This window comes from Octopus bimaculoides, chromosome 2, assembly GCF_046866305.1.
Source record: "Octopus bimaculoides isolate indiv1 chromosome 2, ASM4686630v1, whole genome shotgun sequence".
Taxonomy (NCBI): Eukaryota; Metazoa; Mollusca; class Cephalopoda; order Octopoda; family Octopodidae; genus Octopus; species Octopus bimaculoides.
Window position 1 is genome coordinate 63,424,390 of NC_142929.1, and position 18,029 is coordinate 63,442,418.

The window sequence follows — 18,029 nt, forward strand, 5'->3', positions numbered from 1 at the left end:
AAATAACAAAACGATGTATTAGTACGACGCTCGGGAATATGGAAAGTCTTTGACGTTTCGAGCTACGCTCTTCAACAGAAAGAATACGGAAACAAGGAGAAAAACACGGAGAAAAAAAATTGAATAGTGTCCAGTCAACGGTCAATCATAATAATGGCTGATCATAATATATATATATATATATGCATGGTTCAGGCATAAATGCAAAACACCATCACGGAGGAATCGTCGTAAGCTTAAATAATAAACCGCGATAGGTGAACCGCGATTTGGCGAGGAATTACTGTATACAGTTCAGAAAAATATATGCGCACACATAGTCGTTTCGGTAGAAGCACACATATCAATGTATATGAATAGATAATACCCTATTCGCATAGACACATAGACGTTGAATCACAAAAGTGTCCTGGCACACATACGCGCGTGTGTAAGCGCGCAGACGAACACACACACACACATACACTCCTATAAACAGACATACTCATATATATACACGCACGTATACGCACATACACAATAGTAACTGCGCATGGTGAGCGATTCTAATTATTTTACAAATCTCTGCTCACCACCCTTCCTCTTCCTACAACGCTTCTCACTTTCTCAGTCTCAATTATTTATCACCAAGTAAGCATGCTTCAGGGTCAAAATCACTAGCACACCGCTATCATCATCATCATCATCATCATCATCATCATCATCATTATCATCACCGTCGTCATCGTCATCATCATCATCATCATCATCATCATCATTATCATCTTCGTCGTCGTAGTTGTCATCATAAGCCTTCTAATTAATCCTTTGTAACTCGCCTGTCCACACCCTTCACCACTATTATCGTCATCATAATTATCATCGAAACCAACATCCTCCTCTTCTTTCTCACCATCGTCATCATGATCGTCATCAACACCCCACCCCTTTATCTTTTATTATTATCTTCACTAACATCATCATCATCATCATCATCATAATTGCTTCTTTCACCACTTTTGCCCCTACCACCTCAGTCAACAGCTCCACCACGGCCATCTCATTCGTATATTCATTCTCCGCAAAGATACTTCTCATTTCACTAATCCTCCACTTCTCAACCTTCCACTCTTCAACCTCCACATTTGATATTCTGTTTTCATTCTCAACCTTCCACCTGCACTCATTCATCTGCATGTTCTCTTCTCAATCTTCACTTGTCATCCTTCTTCTATAAAATAACTTCGCTTGCATACGTAAACCGCCATCTTTCATTTTATTCCCTCCATTTCAATTTTGCCCATACATATATCATCGTTTTCTATTTCTAATAATTTTTTCACTTACACAATTTTACCTTTTTTTTTATTCTAAACCTTAGCTCATTTTTACACATTCTCTCAATTATTATTGCATTTAATGGCCAACCAATCTTACGAACACATCTCTAATTCTTACACTTACCCTTACACTTACTTCCAGCAGTTAAATTTCACACCGAGAAAAGTGCATTCACGATGAGCTGCTCGTGTTCACAGTGTAAAGTTCAATACATTATTCACTGCATTAAAAACAGGATCTTAAGAAAATAATTCAGCCCAGACACCCGAAGCAATCATCCACTGATAAGGCCCTACACTCATAAGGCAGGAGTATCTTCTATATATCTGGGGCCCTTGATCTGGTAATTACTATCAAGCAACTGGTTGAGGTTGTCTGTGCTGTCAGGACGAACTAGTTATTCAATAACGACAGCAGTACACGTTCTAAGCGAGTCCACATCGCTTTCTTATAACTTTTTCTTATAACTACTATCAGCACCCAGTAAGGAGACCTTTAAATTGCTACTTGGTCTGTAATTAATAGCAACCTAATCTCTTTCAAATCATACTTTATCGCTTTAAAAAAGGACACATCGAATAACGTGATCCAAGAGAAAGAGTTATGGTTATATTAAAATGGTTGGAATGCCTTAGGCCACTGGTCGGCTCCATCAAGGCCGACTTGAACTGGCTTGTAAATAACAAGTGGCTTGTAAAATCAGTCTGGACAATGGAAGAAACTGCATGTCCCGCTGCCACACTGCAATCTATATGATAAAGCACTCTGTATTGGAAGACAGAGTGTGATCTTCTTCATGATGGTACCTGGAACAATGGCTATATCGTTGGACTATCTGTCTATGCATCATAGTCTGGCTCAATCATGGTTGACTAACAAAGAATCAACAATACATAATTTTTATATTGCATTTTCTACCTTCCCATCACCATCACTTTGACATCTTCACCTGCACGTGTATCCCTTTCCATTTGCCATCCCTCATACATAGCAATCTGAACACATATTCTTTAACATTCATTGATATTCATCTAACTCGTGTTAACTCATCTTCCATTCGAGCTTTTGTACCTGCGGTCATTCTCGTCAACATTCCTTTCGTTCTGTATTCTTCCCTCATCACTGTTCAGTATTCGCAGCTATTGTCATCCTGCCCGTCTAGTTCTCATCACTTTCCACTCACGATTTCTTAACCCTCCTTATATTCTCTCTAAACCAGTGTTCCGCAACTGGTAAGCCGCGGCACACTGGTGTGCCTCGAGACAATGCTAGCTGTGCCGCAGTGTAATGTGAATATAATTTCTTCCCCCTATACTTCTAGTTATATTTTTAGTTGAAGTGTGTCGTCAAATTTTGAAAAGAATATAAGTGTACCGCAAGTGAAAAAGGTTGCGGAGCACTGCTCTAAACTATCACACCAAACACCCCACATTCACTCTATTTCATACATAAAGCTTTCATGAACTGACTTTGCTCTTTCTTTTTCACACAAAATCCTTTTTCTGTTGGTATCAGCCTGCTTCCACTTCCAGCTTCACACAAAATTCCTTTCTTGTAATATCCCTTTCACTTCATTCCCTTCATTTGTACCGATCACATTAATAGCAATTCGTAACACCCGCTTATCTCTTCTATTTATCTATATTATAATGGAGAAAGCTTCCTAAGTGTGTAACAGTTACTAAAAGCACTAAAAGAAAGCAATTATTAAATGCTTGACTCTCTGGAAATATTTTTATAAATTCATCTTCGAAGAAATTTCCGAGGAAGGACTCCCATTATGACACTGCATTAGCCATGATGAGGAAGGGCTGTCATTATGATATAGTTTAGCTATGGTGAAGAAGCACTATTCCGAAACAATCATAGCTCTGATGAAGGACTGACATTGTGATACTATCTCAGCAACGATGAATAAGAACTATTATCAAGATACAGTCTTAGCTCTGATGACGCTGACTATCAATCATTGTTCACAACCTCGTTCATACTACTCTTCTTTACTTCTGCATCCTCTATTTTCGCTCTTTCTTATTTCATTACTGCTCACAAGGGACTACACACAGAGGGGACAAACAAGGACAGACAAACGGATTAAGTCGATTATATCGACCCCAGTGCGTAACTGGTACTTATTTAATCAACCCCGAAAGGATGAAAGGCAAAGTCGACCTCGGCGGAATTTGAAATCAGAACATAACGGCAGACGAAATACCACTAAGCATTTCGCCCGGCGTGCTAACGTTTCTGCCACCCCGCCTTATTTTCGCTCTTTCTAATAAACGTTGATCGTTACTCCTTCAACATCACTCATATAACGTCATCTCTTTTAGCATTCTTTTGACTTCACTTTCGTCTCTGTATTTTTACCCTTCTTTCACGCATACAACTACATAGAATGTCATAACATTCCACTTAGATATATCAGTTCTTATAAGTCTCATAATGCACTTTACATTGATACCTCTAGTTTATATTCGTTAAATGTCGGGAACTTGAGATTTCAGAAAACCAAATTTTATTTTAAGTCGAAATTCTTCTTTTCTCTCCTCCATAAACACTACCACAATTACAGTTATCACCACTACCACTATCACCACTAAGAACATCTCCAGTACCACCATCACTGTCACCGCAATTACTACTAACACTACCATAACTTTTCATCACTATTATCAGTACTAATGATGCCACTACAATTATTACCATCGTTATTAATACCGTTACTCCCACTAGCGCTATTACTACTACCAGTGTACCAAATACTCTTACCGCCACCATCACCACAGCCATCGTCGTCTTCTATTCCGTATATTAGTCCTGTTCGCGTCGCCAATGTGATGAATGAGAAAGGGAGTAGAAGCAAGGGAGAGACCCATGAGTGCGACAGTCACAAGAGAGAGAGGGGGAGGATAGAGAGGGACAAAATACAGAGAGAGAAAGAGAGAGGGAGGAAGAGAGAGGGGAAAGGGTGAAAGGCACACACACAGACAACCGGATAGACAGGCAGAGGAGGAAAGGAGAGAGAGAGAAAGAGAGAGAGACAGAGACAGACAGACAGAGACAAACAGACAGGCTGAGAGAGAAAGACAGAAAGAGGCAGAGAGAGAAAGAGAGAGACAAAGACAGAGAAAACAGATATTTTTCCAGTTCTATATTTAAGAGATGAGGAATTATATAGATTATTTACATTATTTACATTCGACGGATATTTGTCCTCATCTTGTTTGTTGTTAACATAACCTTTCGGCTGATATACCCTCCAGCCTTCTTCAGGTGTCTTGGGGAAATTTCGAACCTGGGTTCTCATTCCTAGGGTATTTTTCGATATTACTATTATTATTGTTATTGTTCAGGTCACTGCTTGGAATCGAACTCGGAATTTTGCAGTTAGTAGCTAGTTTTGCTGCCTTGATATCTTTTATAGCATTGCCATGTATATAAATTGTCACACTGCATGGTGTTCTGAGAAGTTGTCTTCTAACAGAGCTGCGAGCCGACGAAAGCCTTATGAGTGGATTTAGTAGGCGGTATAATGTATGTATGTATGTATGTATGTATGTATGCATGCCTGCATGTATGTATGTATGTATGTATGTATGTATGTATGTATGTATGTATGTATGTATGTATCTAAGTATGTATGTATGCATGTATGTAGGCGTAGGAGTGGCTGTGTGGTAAGTAGCTTGCTTACCAACCACATGGTTCCGTGTTCAGTCCCACTTCGTGGCACCTTGGGCAAGTGTCTTCTACTATAGCCTCAGCCGACCAAAGCCTTGTGAGTGGATTTGGTAGACGGAAACTGAAAAGAAGCCCGTCGTACAGATGTATATATATATATGTGTGTGTGTGTGTGTGTGTGTGTGTGTATGTGTGTGTGTTTGTGCGTCTGTGTTTGTCCCCCAACATCGCTTGACAATCGATGCTGGTGTGTTTACGTCCCCGTAACAACGGCTCGGCAAAGTACAACGATAGAATATGTACCGGGTTTGAAAGAAGAAAAAAAAAATGAAGGTATTGAGTGATGTGTTCGACCAAACCCGTCAAAGTGGTGCTGCAGCATTGCCGCAATCCAATGACTGTGACAAATAAAAGATAAAATAAATACCAAAAAAAAACAAAAGATGGGATGGACATAGCTGGAACATCTAGGTCTTGGATCATAAATTTTCTCGATCGAGTTTGAATTGGGTCTAAGCTAGATTTCTTCCCTCTCCTATCATTTCTCACCCCCCCTCTCTCTATCTCTGCGTCTCCACCACATAAACCACCTCTTCCCCATACTCCTCCTTCTCTGTCACACAATCTTGCACCCTTTCCCCCCATTCTATATCATCATTACTCTCGTTCTCATTATCGTCGCCGCAATCACGGAGTAAATAGATCTCCCTAACAACAACAACAACAACAACAGCAGCAGCAGCAGCAGCGGCGGCGGTGGCGGCGGCGGCGGCTATGGCAGAAAAAGAGCGCGATTAGATAAGATAAAGACAAAATAAATTGAAAAATAAAATAAATTAATAAATGTGTGTGTGTGTGTGGTAGGGGAAAAAGAGAAAGGAAACACGAGTGATGATGGTGATAAGGAGGAGGAGGCGAAAGAGGTGGAGGAGGCGAAAGAGGTGGAGGAGGTGAAAGAGGGGGTAAGGAAGAGAAGAATGATGATGATGAGGAGGAGGAGGCGAAAGAGGTGGAGGAGGCGAAAGAGGTGGAGGAGGCGAGAGAGGTGGAGGAGGCGAGAGAGGTGGAGGAGGTGTAAAAGGGGGTAAGGAAGAGAAGAATGATGATGATGAGGAGGAGGAGGCGAAAGAGGTGGAGGAGGCGAAAAAGGTGGAGGAGGCGAAAGGGGAGGTAAGGAAGAGAAGAATGAAACAGGAAGCAATGAGAAAGCAATGATGATGATGATGATGATGATGATGATGATGATGATGATGATGAGGATGATGATGATGATGATGACGACGACGACGATGACAATGATGATGATGATGATGATGATGAAGATGATGAAGATGATGATGGTGATGATGACGATGATGATGATGACGACGATGACAATTATGATGATGATGATGATGATGATGATGATGAAGACGATGATGATGACGATGATGATGACGATGATGATGACGATGATGATGATGATAATGAAGAAGAGTGAGGGGGAGGAGTAGAAGGAAGAAGAAGAAGAAGAAGAAGAAGAAGAAGAAGAAGAAGAAGAAGAAGAAGAAGAAGAAGAAGAGTTCGGTCAATGTTGATGGTTAATCAGGAACAGGCGGGTATTTTGATCGTCTCATTCATGCTGACCTCATCAGCAAAAGTGCACGCTAGCTGTGAGCTAACTGTAATTGTATCATTTAATTCCATTCTGCAAGACAGAAGATGATGGAGAATAAAGTTATCAAACTTCCCTGTAAACGATCTGAGCTGGTGCTGGTATCGATAATGTTAGGGGCTGTTTAGGATAATGGCGAGATATCGAAGAAACGAGGGAGACAGAGTGATGTACTGTCGTTGGTGACATTGCCTTTCTGCGAGAATGTTGGTGTCGACTGTAAGAAATTATTCTTCGCTTTCTTTCTTTATTCTTTCTTTCCTTATTTCTTTCTTTTCCAACATTTAATTTTTTCGAATTTATTATTCTTATTCTTATTATTCTTTTTTTTTTTTTTTGTCTTTACCAATTCCTTCCCATTTCAATTTCTTTCAATTTTCTTGTAGAATCTTCAATAACTAAGAAGCAGAGATATTTTATTTTTTTTATAGATTTTTCTGGTTTTTAGAAATTCGTCCTCTTTTAAAAAAGTAGTTAACTATATGTGTGTGTGTGGGGAGAGAGAGTGTGTGTGTGTGTGTGTGTATTTATATGTGTATATACATATACACATACATACATGCATACATACATACATACATACATGCATGCACGCATATATATATATAGTTTTAGGGAAAAGAACCAAGTTTCAAGAACTCATCGATGAAAATCCACTATTTTAATCTATAAAGCTCAATTTAATTTTAATTTTTTATAAATTGATTTTAATTGAGTTTTTACCTGTAATTTGGGATTTTGTCCCTAATATTATATATATGTATATATATATATATATATATATATATATATATATATATATATATATATATATATATATATACCGGAGTAAGCACATAAATGTGCAACAAGGTGGAACGTGAAACTCCAAGTAACAGTTTTTTGTTATATTTCTGCTGCTTTTAAATGAAGTATATATATATATATATATATATATATATATATATATATATATATATATATATATATATATATATATATATATATATATATATATATATATATATATATATATATATATATATACAACTAAATCTACTTGTATTTTTCACTAACGATATGCAATTTTTCTATAAATCGTCACCATGATTATTTGAATCGGTAAGTCATACTAGGAAACCATTCGGCAAATTCTAATCGCTGCTAAGATATCTATAATTTGAAGATCGAAAGCATCTCAACGAGACAACGTGAGAGCACAAAGGGGAGAAAGGGGCTGAAGAGCGAAAGAAGGTAAAGAGAAAAGAGTGGTAGAAATAAACATGGATGAATAGAGGAAGAGGATAAGTTTAAATTGTGAGTGCTTGTGTGTGTTTGTGTGTAACTGAGGATGGGTAATGAAAAGATAAAGATAAAAAGAGAAGAGAAGGATATATAAAAAGGGAGAGTGAAAAAAGGAAAAAAAAAGACTGAGTTGCTGTTTCATGATGTTTCTGATCATTTCGTTGTTGCAAAACGGGATTATTTTTCCTTGCTAAAAGAAGAACGACCGTCGATCTGATTACCTTATGGAAATGTCAAGAACGTGTGACGGAGAAAATGATGATATTGTAAAGCTAATGTTTGTGATTATTGGTGATGTGAAGTGATCGTTTTAAAAGGTAGTGATCTAACACGAAAACGTACTGCAAATAACTGAATGGTTTATCGTAAACACCTGTGGACAAATTTGCATTCAGTATCTTAAAGTCAGTCTTGTGCTTTTTCACTTTCTTTTGGCTAGAAGAAATAAGGATAGGATAATATACAAAGATGAGGAAGGAATCTATTTTTTATCTGGTGGTGATGATAGTGGAAGACCATTGTACAATAAACAATGTGTGTATCTGTAATTTCGATTGGTTTTATAATACATACTTATTAGTAATGACATACCTTTTACAGAGCAAGGGGCTTATTTTTATGACAACCGTAAAATAATTCATTAAAATTTCTGTTGTTGACACAGAATAAGTTTTTATTCATTTTGGAATCAATTGATTCCAGAAAAGAATAAAAGTAGCAAAGTTTGCATAAGAAGTATGATTCTATTTATTTACTTTTTTATTGTAAATGATTTCTCCCACCCCTCCAGAAAAAGAGAAAGCTAATGAATAAATATATAAATAAATATATTTCAAAATCTACGATTAACTGTCTGAACAAAATATAATTGCTTATACTAAATATATGCAAATCTCATACAACGCCATTTTTAGAGAAGTGAGGTTTTTAGAAACAAAGAAAGTTACGTTAAGAAAGTTACATCTCAATGATTATTTAAGAACTCTGGACGGTGAGTGATCAACATGAAATCACTTCCACTATATCCAGCAATTCTGGATCATTCTAGCTGCAATTATTGACTCTAAAAATATTCAAATATTTTTCAACAAGAAATACAGCTTTCAAATGTAGTTTTTCCTTTACTGAAATCCCAAGACTGGATTCAAATAAAGAAAACCAGAATTCTAATTAATAAATTTTCTATCTATTTGCTTCTGTCGTATTGGGTTTTCTTCTACATTATCTACGCTACCGGGATCAGCACCCATTTCTGTTTGAATCCATCTATTACTCTTACCTCGTACATTGTCTTTCTCTTCTTAGTCCCTGTATGAACTACTTCATAGAGGATCTCCTACTTTATGGACTCCTTCAATACACGAACCTCTAGAAATTCAGGTCTCGCATAAACCCTATCAATCACAAACATCCTTTTCCTTTCTAATCTCCTTATCTAAAAGGGCGTCCAAGGACTAACGTGCGAAGTTTATCCTCCTCTAACACAAGGATAAAAAACAGATTTATTCTTCTCACATGGATATTTGTCTAGAACACATATCCTAGACGAATTAAATACCCCTTATTTGCTATCTAGTTTGGTTTAGCTTAACGTTAGTGTTTTCGATTCTGGGAATAAAGGTTTGCTACTATTACACCTGAAAATCTGACTAACGTATACAATGTAATACGTTCAAAAGTCAAACTAAGCTTAAAATATGTGAGATGTCTGATGAGACTCTACTACTTTTGTGACTAATGCCATAATCTAAAAGCCACATATATTTTTAGCTTTAGTTCCTATCCCACATTTACCGATACACATAAAGTTGCATTGTGCTTCTGAGTAAGACATTTGAATCTCTACTTCTCATGTGAAGATAATTTGGTTTCAAATTTTGGCACAAGGCCAGAAATTATGGGGGACTGCGTAAGTCGATTACATCAATCTCAGCGCTCAAATAATACTTTATTTTATCGACCTCGAAAGAATGAAAAGCAAAGTCGACCTCGGCGGAAGTTGAACTCAGAATGTATAGACGGACGAAATGCTGCTAAGCATTTGCTCAGTGTGCTAACAATTCTGCCAGCTCAGCACCTTTCATATGAAACTAATTTAATTAACATTACTAACATTTTATCTGGGACATTTGTTGATGATAAACTCGGCGCTACTAAATTCAGAGATTCCTTCTACCAATCCGTTTAACTTATATGTTACAAAAGAAAAGGCAGAATGCCAAACTAAATACTTTACTGTATTTGGTTGTGTATTTGGTTACGTATTTGGTTATGTCTGGTTTCGAAGTAGACATTTTCTTTTCCCACTTTCTCCACTCCAGAGAGGATAAAACAACTAACAGTCAGTCATATACAATATCGATTCAATCGATTGTATCTCCCTTCAACAAAGGCAATCCTTTTATCCAATGATAAGGTGGTAGATCACAGAACTGGTAAAGTGGTTGACATAATTCTTCATGCAATTTCTTAAGATTATGTTACCTTCTGAATACAAAATCTTATCGAGGATTTTAACCAACTCCGTCCTTTGACAATAACTTCAACTTTTGGCACAAGGCCAGCAATTCTGAGGGGAGGGGTAATCGGCAACATTACCGACAATGCTTGACTGGTACTTTATTTCATTGACTCCGAAAGGTTGACAGGCAAAGTTAACCACTGCGGTAATTGAACTCAGAATGTAAGGAACCGGAAGTAATACTTCTAAGCAATTTGTTGGACGCGCTAACGATTCTGCCAGCTCATCCTTGTTCATCCTTCGATATTAAAATACCTTCCCGCAATATTTCTAGCCTTTTGTCTGCATAAAAAGTAAACTTATTAATAGCCATATTTTCCAGTTCAGATCAATACAGTAATATTTACGGTTCTTCTTTAAGGTGGTTAGCTGCCGGAATCATTAACACCCCGGGTAATATGCTTAGCAGCATTTCGTCCGTCTATACGCTCTGAGTTCAATTTCCGCCGGGGTCGACTTTGTTTTTGATTCTTTCGAGGTCGATAAAATAAAGTATTATTTCAGCGTTGGGGTTGATGTAATCGACATACACTGTCCTTCGGACTTGATGGCTTTGTGACAAAATTTGAAACCAATATTTATTATCATTGTAATTACAATGATTCTTTTTAAAAAATATGGTTTCAACTGACTTCTTTAGTGAGATCATTGTTTCTTTTTTTTAATTTCTAGTTAATAAGAAAGCAACTCACCTGTATATCAACTTCCGTCGGACACTGCGTTTAAAGAAACCGCTACAGCCGTTACATGCCAGTATACCGTAGTGTTTGCCACTGGAGGTGTCACCACACACCACACACACCAAGCCAGGCGAATGACGTTTGAGAGGACTGCTGCTGCTACTGCTGCTACTGTGACTCAGATGACCGCCTAGCGAAGATGACAGGGTGCTGGATGGTGACACCGACTGGGAAGCACTGACAGATGTAGATGAGATGGGAGGTGGGGACCTTGCAGCGACGACTGTGATAGGGGACACGCAGGGTGAAGGTGGTGTGGCTGTAAATACAAAAGAAAAAGAATTATAGCTTTCAATCATCACCAACGTCCTTTTTGGTAACAACATCTGTGCAGCTCAACTTGGAAGTTAAACGTAGACATATACATACTTATCCAAACATGCAAGCACACAACACTCACACTCACACATGCATCCATCCATCCATCCATCCATCCATCCATCCATCCATCCATCCATCCATCCATCCATGCATACATACATGCATACATGCATGCATGCATGCATCCATCCATCCATACATACATACATACATGCATACAGGATGTCCATAAATTACCGTCACAATTTGATATAATAAATTGTGGCAGCACGCACGCACATACGCGTACGCACACATACACACACACATGCAGACAGACACATATACACATTCGTGTGTATAATGAATAGGTATGCAAATACGTCTATAAGTTTGTATAAGGTCACTGAAATGCACACTAATCATTTACTAGTTTCATTTTATTGACCGTGATCCCATTAATAGTTTCTGGGTCAATGTAAGAAATCATTACATAATTTTAAGATGGACAACTGACTGAGATATTAGAGCGTCGAACTAAACGTCTTGCCCTACTTGTTCTTGTTCATTACATTCCGAGTTCGCCCGCTACGACACGGTTCACAACGCAGTTTACCGTGGTAAAAAGAGTGAAAGTAAGTTGTCCTAAAAATGAAACTAAATTACAATAGAAAAACTGAAAGCGACGACTGACATCCCATAATTTCATATAAACAATGTATGTAACATAACCAATGAATAGATCAGTGGTTCTCAACCACTTTCTACTTATGGGCTCCTTTTGATTACTATTCTATTCTGGTGAACTAGTTTTATAGTTTTATAGAAACTAGTTTTATAGAAAGTTCCTTCAAAATTTCTTTTTTGCTTTTCACACATAAACTTCTGTAGAATGGACTATGTAAAATGTTAGAGAAATAAATCTTGCTGTTTCTTACAATAAATACATATGAAGCCCTAATACACTACTGTAGAGCCCCAAATTACTATTTTACCTGTGTAGACCCCCAAAAAATCTTATATGGACCTCCAACGGTCATATAGACCCTGGTTGAGATCTACTAGTATAAGCAGAAGCATCGGTAACATTTTCGAGAAGTGGACTCCACGAGGTATGGTTCATCACCAAGCGAGCCGCTCTACCCAAGCTATTCAAATTTTCATTAATCGTGACGTTCAGAAGCGCGGGCCGCAGTTTGCCCATGACTGATATAGAACGACGATATATAAAACATACATATATTTTATATAAGATGAAAATAATCACATTTTCAGGTAAACATAACATTGATGAACGAAATGAGATTCGAGAATAGCTTCTCACGATATTTCTAAATTTGTTTCGCCACACATACTCATGAAAAAACGACACAAATGAATCATCACTAGTACCACATTGTCACCTAAGTTGACCCAGCGATAGAAGTGCAACCTATTACCGGTCCTTGCCATTTCTTTGAGCAACATTAGAGTCACACATCATATCTATGAACGTATATTATTACACCACAGAACTTAATATACGTATTGACATACGTTCATATATGAGAGCGCATTTGTGCGTACACATAAATACATACAGACAGATAGATAGACAGACAGACAGACAGACAGACAGGCAGATAGACAAACAGACAGACAGACAGACAGACAGACAGACAGATAGATAGATAGATAGATAGATAGATAGATAGATAGATAGATAGATAGATAGATAGATAGATCCGTTATAGTTCGCTTGAAGCATTGTGATATCGAAGCAGGTCAAAGAGAGACAATAGAAAGCTTCTGATAGTGCGAAAAATATTTAAAAGATTTTTATATTTCGGGTGCAAAGGCCCATCTTCAGAAGAAAAACAGTCTGGGAAATGTCCAATTTTATATAAAGGTTTTATTAAACTTTCCGCATTGTCAGCTTTCTATTTTCTCTCTTTTTACTTTCTTATCATCATCGCTTAACGTCTTTCTTCCATGCATGCATGGATATATATATATATATATATATATATATATGTATATATATATATATATATATATATATAGTATGTATGTCATATATATGTAGATGTGGCTTTGTACTAACAGCTTTGCTTCCTAACCACATGGTTCCAGATCCACTCCCATTGCGCGGTACCTTGGGCAGTGTCATCCACTCAGACTGATCAAAGCTTTGTGAGTGAATTTGGTCGACGGAAACTGAAAGAAGCCCGTCGTATGTGTGTGTGTGCTGTGTGTGTGTGGTGTATGTGTGTGATGTGTATGTGTGTGTGTGTGTGTGGTGTGTGCGTGTGTGTGTGTGCGTGTGTGTGTGAGTGAGTGTGTGTGTGTGTGTGTGTGTGTGTGTGTGTGTGTGTGTGTGTGTTGCCTGTGTTTGCCTCCTTGACAAGCTATGTTGGAGTGTTTACATCCCCATAATTTAGCGGTTCGGCAAAGTGACCGATATAAGTACCGAGCTGAAAAAAAAATACTGGAGTCGATTCATTCGACGAAAATTCTTCAAAGTCGTGCCCCAGTACCTGAAAGAAGATGGTGTGATCATGCATGAATTTAACTCTGCTCACTGAAGTCTAATCTGTGACTAAATATTCTCTTATAAATACATCTTACACTTATGCGTATTATCCTTGCTCCAGGTTCTCATGTCTCTTTGCTTTTAATAAAATTGTTCATAATATAAATATGAAACAATTCATTTGACATTGGACTCTTTCTATTTAGATATGGTAGTCCCCTTTGCACTTGATACCTGCACCTACAATCAATTTACACCAAGACAATGATTTTTATAGTGATACGTGAAAAGAAATGGATTTGGGAAAGGAACGATAGTCGTCATGGGATTCACTGGTCTCAAATTTATTTGACTGATACAGGTGGTGTCCAGTCTGAACAATTTGCAAGACCGAATTCTTACAAAAGAGTGGAACTCCACTTAGGGTATCGAATCATTTTACCACATAAATGAAAGAAATTTGACGCAAACGGAATTTAAATTCACGAAGCAAAAGTGTGTAAGTTATATTATTTAATTCTGGCTGTCTAATTTACAGTTACACTAATAATAATAAAAATGTAAGCAGAACAAAACGACAGCATCAAAAATACAGCATTAACTCCAGTATAGTCTGGCAGTGTCCTTTTATTCAGTTCCAGACGAGAAAATTAGCTTGGCACATCATTTCATATAAAGAGAGTAACAAATCTATCAGGATCTTCACTGTCTTTGGATATATAGAGTCATTGGATTTCAATAATCGAAAGCTGTATCATTTATAAAAGCTCTATTTCAAATTGAGACGTATTTCAATATTTTAGACAGTCAGTAATTACACGAGGTTATATGATTGTTTCATATAGTCAAAGTAGTTTCGTGTTGGAATAAGTCCAAGCATATTAGAATATTACCCTACAAGTCTTACATTTCAACCCTCTTAAATCAAGATTAGTGTTAACATATTTATTGCTATGAACATCAAAAATCTAATTTGACTCATTTATTTAGTCAGGGTAGAAATTCTCTCAATGACCAATATCATATTAATCCTTTCAGTAAGTCAGGGAAGATGACATTTTCACACGTTTCTGCGTTATTAGATCTCTTCAGCGAAATATGAACTTCACAGTACTTGTCCAAGTTGTGATGATATTCTCCAAGTAAACATATAATACTGAAGACGATTATGCGTGAGAAATTAATCAATAAAACTGTTATGTCTCAACGCTACTGCTATCTAGCACCTTCGGATGATCTCTACTCAACCGCTACTCAACTGCTACTCGACTGCTACTCAACCGCTACTCAACACTCCTACCACGGCCAGACTACCTCTATTTATATGTCTTGGGAGATCCTACTTCTTCACCTGGGGGCGTCGACACAACAAAAACATTGAAATTAATTACTCTGCACGAAAGACAATTGTTAACTCAGTGTTAATGTAGTAAGTGGAGTAATTATTTTTTAAAATGTAATAAGTAAAACTTATGTGATGAGAAGGCAGCATTAACTAAATGACTATTATTATTTTAAACATTTCGGAAGTACAGTAGGCAACACCCGGCATGATTCGGTCTTAATTGAGCTCGTCAGCACTGCCTCGAATTTCTCGAAGTGTAATACACACAAGGCAGCGATTCAAGGACTGAAACTAAATCTCCCTTTTCCGTCAGAAAAGGGGAAGAACATATTAATAAATGCAATCCTAGATGCACACATTTTAAAAAAGAAGACAGGTTGGTCATAACTTGAATACTTTTAATCATAAGCCTACTTAATCATACCTGACTTGAGGTAAATAGCAACAGCAATGATATATTACATTACCACATTATTACCTAAACCCCACAACACGACTCTTGTGCACTTGTACATTATTCAACCGAAAGACAATACGCAACACAGTTAAGCAAACTCTAGTACATTACAAAGTTACTCTTTCACCATTAAACTAAATTTTGCCACCCTACTCGTCTATACTTCTACATTCCGAAACCAAACTCTAGCAGACTACAAGTCTACACTTTCCTTAATATACTACACTTCCATACTACTAAATTAAACTTTAACATACTATACATCGACACGGCTCTGTGGTAAAAAGTTTACTTCTGGTCACAGTACCATTGCATAGCACCTTTGACAGATATCTTTTCTTATAGCCTCAGGCCAGCCAAACCTTATAGGTGGATTTGGTAGACGGAAACTAAAAGAAGTCCAACCATCCTATAAAATTACTCTGGAAGATGGGAATAATAAGCGGTAACCAGAATAAATAACATAGGAGCTTTTAATGAGCGCACTCAAACGAACTTAAAAGATATGTGTGTGTGTGTGTGTGTGTGTGTGTGTGTGTGTGTGTGTGTGTGTGTGTGTGTGTGTGTGCGTGCGTGTCTTTGCGTCTGCGTCTGTCACCCCATCACCACTTGACAATTTAGCGATTGGGCAAGACAGAACGATAGATTAGATACCAGGTTTAAAAAAAACTAAGTACTAGGGTCGATTCATCCAACTAAAAATTTTTCAAAGTGGTGCCCCAGCATGGCCGCAGTCTTATGACTGAAACAAGTAAAAGATGAAGCATAAGAGAACGATTTCTACGTAACTAATTCACAGCAAAGATACACAATATCCAATCGGTAGAATCGACTGAGTGTATGAGAAACTGTTTCCTGTAAAATCTTCTGAAGTTCATCAACTTTTCCTTTCATACTTTGGATGTTGATAAAATAAATACCAGTCCAGGGAAAGCAGTCATTAATAAGTGGATACCGAGCTAAAATGGGGTTTCTATGTGTTCGTTCAATCCCTTACAATTTGCAACCAATTCTCCCTTAATTTACACTGTTCTACTTTGAAAATGAACAATGAATAGTATACACCTGGTTTTCTCGAATATGAATAGAAGGTGGGATGGTCGTGGTTAGAATGCCTTTGATTATAGATTTGTTCGATTAGTGTTGACCTGTTTAATAACCTAGTGGATACCTAACTTAACTTCGGCGAGTTCCTCCCTAGAACGTAGTTTGTTTCACAACAACAATAGCTTTTACTGAATGTATGGTGATGGTACCATTGAAAATTCCCCCGAATATAACTGCTATTACTACAGCTACCACGTCAACCGTCACGACTCCTGCTACTCGTCACTACAATTCCAACATACCTCTCATTAACACTATTATTGCTAATTCCATTACCAACATCACCCATACTACTACTACTACTACTACTACTACTACTACTACTACTACTACCGTTACCGCTACTGCTGCTGCTGCTGCTGCTGGTGGTGGTCTGCCTACGCCCGCTGATCTGATTAGGTATGGAAAGACACACCTTAGGCTTGTTTTGAGTGAGCTGTGTACACAAACTGACACATTTAACTGAGGGTGTCTAACGTATGTGTTAAATATAAATGTGTGTGTGTGTGTGTGTGTGTGTGTGTGTGTGTGTGTGTGTGTGTTTATGTGTGTGTGCCTGTTTATATGTGTATGTTATATATGTATAAGTAAGAATCAACGTAAGGCAAATCAGGTTCACATGTACGTTTATATTTATTCAGCCCTAGACCCAGCATGTATAGATTTCTCCGAAAGTATATTCAGTATATCAAACACATTAAAAATATATAGATATATAAAAATATACAGAATAATCAATACATTAAAAAATATACATATATAAATATATAAACATATACATTCAGCACTTCAAAGTGAAGTCTATGCACTGGAGGAAATATTCTTCCTTATAATCATATATATATATATATATATACTTTATTTCTAGTAAAACTGTCCGATGAACAGGAACGTGAAACTCCGAGTAACAGTCTTTTGTTATATTTCTGCTGCTTTTAAATAAAGCATATTACTCTACCTCTGGTATTTAAGTACTATTTTCCCCCCTTGTTGCACATTTTATGTGCTTACTCCGGTATATATATATATATATATATATATAAAGTAAAAAGTAAAAGAGTCGGAAGGAAGAGTAAGTACGGTTAGGCAGCTTTTTAATCGCTAC

At 37.2% G+C, this 18,029-nt stretch overlaps 1 protein-coding gene across 3 annotated transcripts in view; it reads right to left on the reverse strand.

The window, feature by feature from the left end:
* The window catches only part of LOC106875051 (photoreceptor-specific nuclear receptor), a 341,048-nt gene that overhangs the window by 187,489 nt on the left and 135,530 nt on the right, over positions 1 to 18,029 (reverse strand). For all 3 annotated transcript variants that reach the window (XM_089346487.1, XM_089346477.1, XM_014923014.3), the window contains exon 2: positions 11,156 to 11,462. In XM_089346487.1, coding sequence (XP_089202613.1) covers positions 11,156 to 11,462 — 307 coding nt within the window. The remainder of the gene's footprint in view (positions 1 to 11,155; positions 11,463 to 18,029) is intronic.